At 61.8% G+C, this 4,261-nt stretch overlaps 1 protein-coding gene across 1 annotated transcript in view; it reads left to right on the forward strand.

Moving 5' to 3' along the window:
• NCOR2 (nuclear receptor corepressor 2) overlaps positions 1-4,261 on the forward strand; it is a 138,265-nt gene that overhangs the window by 107,636 nt on the left and 26,368 nt on the right. The window contains exons 23-27 of the mRNA XM_007938111.1: positions 1,291-1,452; positions 2,366-2,505; positions 3,159-3,261; positions 3,448-3,552; positions 3,810-3,913. Of these exons, the coding sequence (XP_007936302.1) occupies positions 1,291-1,452; positions 2,366-2,505; positions 3,159-3,261; positions 3,448-3,552; positions 3,810-3,913 (614 nt within the window). The remainder of the gene's footprint in view (positions 1-1,290; positions 1,453-2,365; positions 2,506-3,158; positions 3,262-3,447; positions 3,553-3,809; positions 3,914-4,261) is intronic.

A 4,261-nucleotide genomic window follows, 5' to 3' on the forward strand; every position in this document is an offset into this window, starting at 1 on the left:
TCTTCTTTTCTTGTCTTTTTAGTGATCTCTTGCTTTCTTCATGGATAATGTTCTTGATATCTTCCCATAATTCATCTGGCTTTCGGTCTCATGCTTCACGCTGAGTCTAAGGGACTTGGGCGCAGAGCTTAGGACAAGTTCCAGCAAAGGGCAAGAGGCCAGCAGGAAGACTCTGAGGACAGACCCAAGCCCGTGGCCACTGGGTGTATCCACGGGGCATCCCTGGGTCCAAGAATCTGGGGCTAATATCATGTCTCTTCCTGTAGGCAGTGTGGTACAGTGATTAGGGTCACAGTCACAGCCCATCTGAGTCACATCTCACCTCTGCCAGTCACTAGTTAGGGCCTTTGACCAGGTGACGTCACCTCTCTGAGTCTGAATTTTCCTGTCTAGGGAGTAGGGATGGATGACTCTAGTTAGTTCCACATGGGGTGTCGGAAGCTGAGGGAGTTAGTACACACACAGCCCTCAGGTTGCCTGGGAAAGGCGGGAGGAGGCGCTAGCACAGTGTACCTTGTCTCTTGTTATGTTATGGTCATGGTGTTACTTGCGCTGTGTGGGCTAGGAGGTTAATGGTTCAGTCCTGGCTGGGACAGATACTTGTTGGTGGCTTTGGATGAGTCCAGTTTGTCCTCTGTAAGGTGGGTCACGGAGCAGCTGCAACCTGCAAGCTTGCTGGTGGCATGTTTCCCTTGGTGGTGGAGGACTTGGCACTAAGTCTAGCACACGTACGTGCTCAACAAACAGCAGCTGCCCTGAGGCTGCTGTGATCGGGCGTGTCTCGGGCTGTGGCCTGGGCGGGGTGCAGGGAGGACTGGTCTTAGCCCCCTGCCCTGCCCCCACTCACACATACTGCCAGTAAAGTATTCCTGACCCCCGGTTCAGGTACAGAGTGGGGGTCCAAGAGCCAGCATCCTCATGTTTGCCGGCCATGTGACGCCTGTGGCAGCCTCTCCCCTGTGCTGGGGATGGAGAATGAATGGCTGGGTGTGGCTGCTGCTGTAAGACAGCATTTAGCGACGACGTGGGCAGGGCCCTGCAGGCTGGTTTAGGGGTGCGGGCATGGCCCCTAGCCTGCCTGCCATGGGGTTGGAGCCTACACTGAGAGCCCCAGCCCACCCACAGGCGACACCCACGTGCTGAGCAGACATTGCAGGGTGCTCTGTGGGACCCTGTCCCACCAAAGGATAGCACGGTGGGTTGGGGAGGGTCTCCTTGTTAGGTGACCAGGCTGTGGGGTCCCTGAGGGTGGCCACGCGCGGCCTGACCATCTTGCTGCGCCCCTGCCAGAGAAGCCCGTGTTCTTCCCGGCCTTTGCAGCCGACGGCCAGAAGCTGCCCACGGAGCCCCCCTGCTGGACGCCGGGGCTGCCCTTCCCCGTGGCACCCCGAGAGGTGATCAAGGCCTCCCCGCACGCCCCGGACCCCTCAGCCTTCTCCTACGCCCCACCTGGTGAGTAGCCTTGGCTGGGCTCCTTGGCTGGGGACAGCCAGCACGCTGAGTCAGCCGGGGAACACTCAGCGGGCACCGACTGGTGGCCTGGCTTGGCTCTGCATGTGTCTTAGTGTCTGGCGGGGCCTGTGGAGGGCATGCAGGCCATCTGTGTCTGCAGGACTGAGGCTGAGCACTGGGCAGTAGGGAGCCACAGATGGTGCTTGAACTGGCAAGAGGCTTAGCATGGAGAAAGCAAACGGAGAGAAAGGTCTGGGGAGGGCAGGAAATGGCTGCTGCACTCTAGGGACGCTGTGAGGCTGGGTTTGAGAGCGCTTCCTGGGCTTCTCTGTTTCTGCTGGGCCCCCAGAGAGAGATGTGGCCTAGCCAGAAGCCAGTGTGGACTGAGGTGTTAGCAGATGCCTTTCTAAGCAGTACAGGTCCTGAGGGACAAGTGGGCAGAGTGAGCCAGGGGAGAAGGGGGAAGCAGCGGGAACAGCCTCTGCAGAGGTTCGGGGCCAGGAAAGAGCAGGCAACGGTTGGGAGCCTGGGCCTGCTGCCGGAGGAAGCCTGGTGCCCAGGGAGGCTGGGCAGCCAATGGCGGCCAGAGCGGGTGACCCCGTGGGGCGGGGGTGGGAGAGGTACTGTCCTGAGGGCAGTGGGGAGCCAAGGAAGGGTTAGAGCCGGGGAGGGCGTGAAGTTGTGGACCCTCTGCATCCTGTGAGGGCAGTGGGAACGGGGGGCCAGTGTGGTCCAGGCGACAGTCAGAGGCTTAGCCTTGGCTGCCAGGCAGTGGGGTGGGTGGAGGAAGCAGCAGCTGACCACGACAGACCCGAGGGCACAAGGGCTGTGGGTGGGCGGTAGCACAGGGAGGGTGTGTCCAACAGGAGCCTGCCCACTCCAGGCCCTCTGATGGACAGACATGTGCCCACAGGTCACCCACTGCCCCTGGGCCTCCACGACAGTGCCCGGCCCGTGCTGCCCCGCCCGCCCGCCATCTCCAACCCGCCACCCCTCATCTCCTCCACTAAACACCCCAGCGTTCTCGAGAGGCCCCTGGGGGCCGTCTCCCAGGTGAGGCAGAGTGGCTGTGTGGTGGGTGCCCAGAGAGCAGCCCCTGTTCCGCTTGGGGTTCTGTCTTCCCATCTGTAAAGTGGGCGCATTAGGATGGCATCAGGAGGTCTGGGTGGAGGGTGGACTCTTGAGGGGCCTGAGCTGTCCCCGTTCCCAGCAGCACTGGGGTCTGAGCGGGCTGGAGCCTGCCCCAGGTCCTTGGAGCCCCAGGGTCTTGTCCTGTGGAGGCCCTCCCAGACCAGGTCGTTGTTGAGGGCCTTGGACTTGTCCCCACCCACAGACAGAGTAGAAGTGCCTTGTGGGTTCTCCAGACACGCCAAGCCTCTCTGTGCCTTGGTTTCCCCGTCTGTGAAACGGCAAGGGGCACGCAGTGTCCATGAGGCGCTCAGCAGGGCACCAGCATCTGGCCATCTGCCTGCAGCCCGGTGCCAGGCCTCGCCTGTGCATCTCTCCATGTAAACTGCCAGGTGAAAGCTCCCACTGCAGGGACTCAAGGCCCCAGGAGAGGCGCTGACTCATCCAAGGTCACGTGGCTGGCAGCCATGGTGCCATCCGAGGTTCCCTGTCCTCTCAGGCCCGCGTAAGAGGGGGTGTCGATGCAGGTGAAGGGACACCATGGGGGCTCTGGTGACTCATGGCCTCTGCCCCCGCAGGGCGTGTCTGTCCAGCTCCACGTCCCGTACTCGGAGCACGCCAAGGCACCTGTGGGCCCCATCACCATGGGGCTGCCCCTGGCCATGGACCCCAAGAAGCTGGGTAAGGGTCCGGGTGCCCCAGGCTGGGCTCTGCTGTACTAGGGTGGGCCGAGGGAGGGGCATCCTGTCCCTTGGAGCGCTGGGTGGATCTGGGAAGGGCCAGAATGCCAGTGTGAAGGGACGGTCCTACGCCGTCACACGCCACCTCCCCAGTGGGGCCTGGCTCATCCTCTCACCCCTTCCTCAGTGCCCTTCAGCAGTGTGAAACAGGAGCAGCTGTCCCCGCGCAGCCAGGCTGGGCCACCAGAGAGTCTGGGGGTGCCCACAGCCCAGGAGACGTCTGTGCTAAGAGGTGAGGCACCGGGGGGATGGCCCAGGGTGGGTGGGGCCTGGACTGACCCATGCGCCAGCCTCTGCCCTGCCATTCCCAGGGGATCGAGGCAGGAACAGGCCCTTCCAGGACCCTTTATCCCAGCCTCCCAAAATGTGTCAGCTCCCAGGGCCCCAGAGAGCCTGTCTTCACAGTGGTCTCCTTGTTGTCTGCACATCTGCACATAACCCAGGACACAGTTGGGGCGGCTTTCAGAGTAGCAGCCTTGTGTCTTCCAGGGACGTCACTGGGCTCGGTCCCAGGAGGAAGCATCAGCAAAGGTATCCCCAGCACGCGGGCGCCAGCAGAGAGCCCCATCACTTACCGCGGCTCCATCACCCACGTAAGTGTCCCAGGGCGCGGCTAGCCGTTGTTGGCCAAGAGCTGCCTCTGGGGAGCACCTCTCCTGAGGGGTGATGTTGGGGACCCCCTGCCTGAGCTTTCTTGATGAGAAGGGTGGCTGCCTCTGGGTTGTCACCTAAATTAGCTCCTGTGTGTACCACACTGCAGAGGAAGGAGTCCTGGAGGTACAGTGGTTCAGTGCTCGCTGTTCCCTGAAAGGTTGGTGGTTCAGACCTACTCTGTGGAAGAAAGATGAGGCAGTCCACTTCCATAAAGGAGGCAGCCTAGGAAACCCTGTGGGCAGTTCCACTCTGTCCTCTAGGGGCGCTGTGGGTCAGAATGGACTCCA

The sequence above is a fragment of the Orycteropus afer genome, unplaced genomic scaffold (genome assembly GCF_000298275.1).
Source record: "Orycteropus afer afer isolate SDZICR_OR568_19922 unplaced genomic scaffold, OryAfe1.0 scaffold00048, whole genome shotgun sequence".
Taxonomy (NCBI): Eukaryota; Metazoa; Chordata; class Mammalia; order Tubulidentata; family Orycteropodidae; genus Orycteropus; species Orycteropus afer.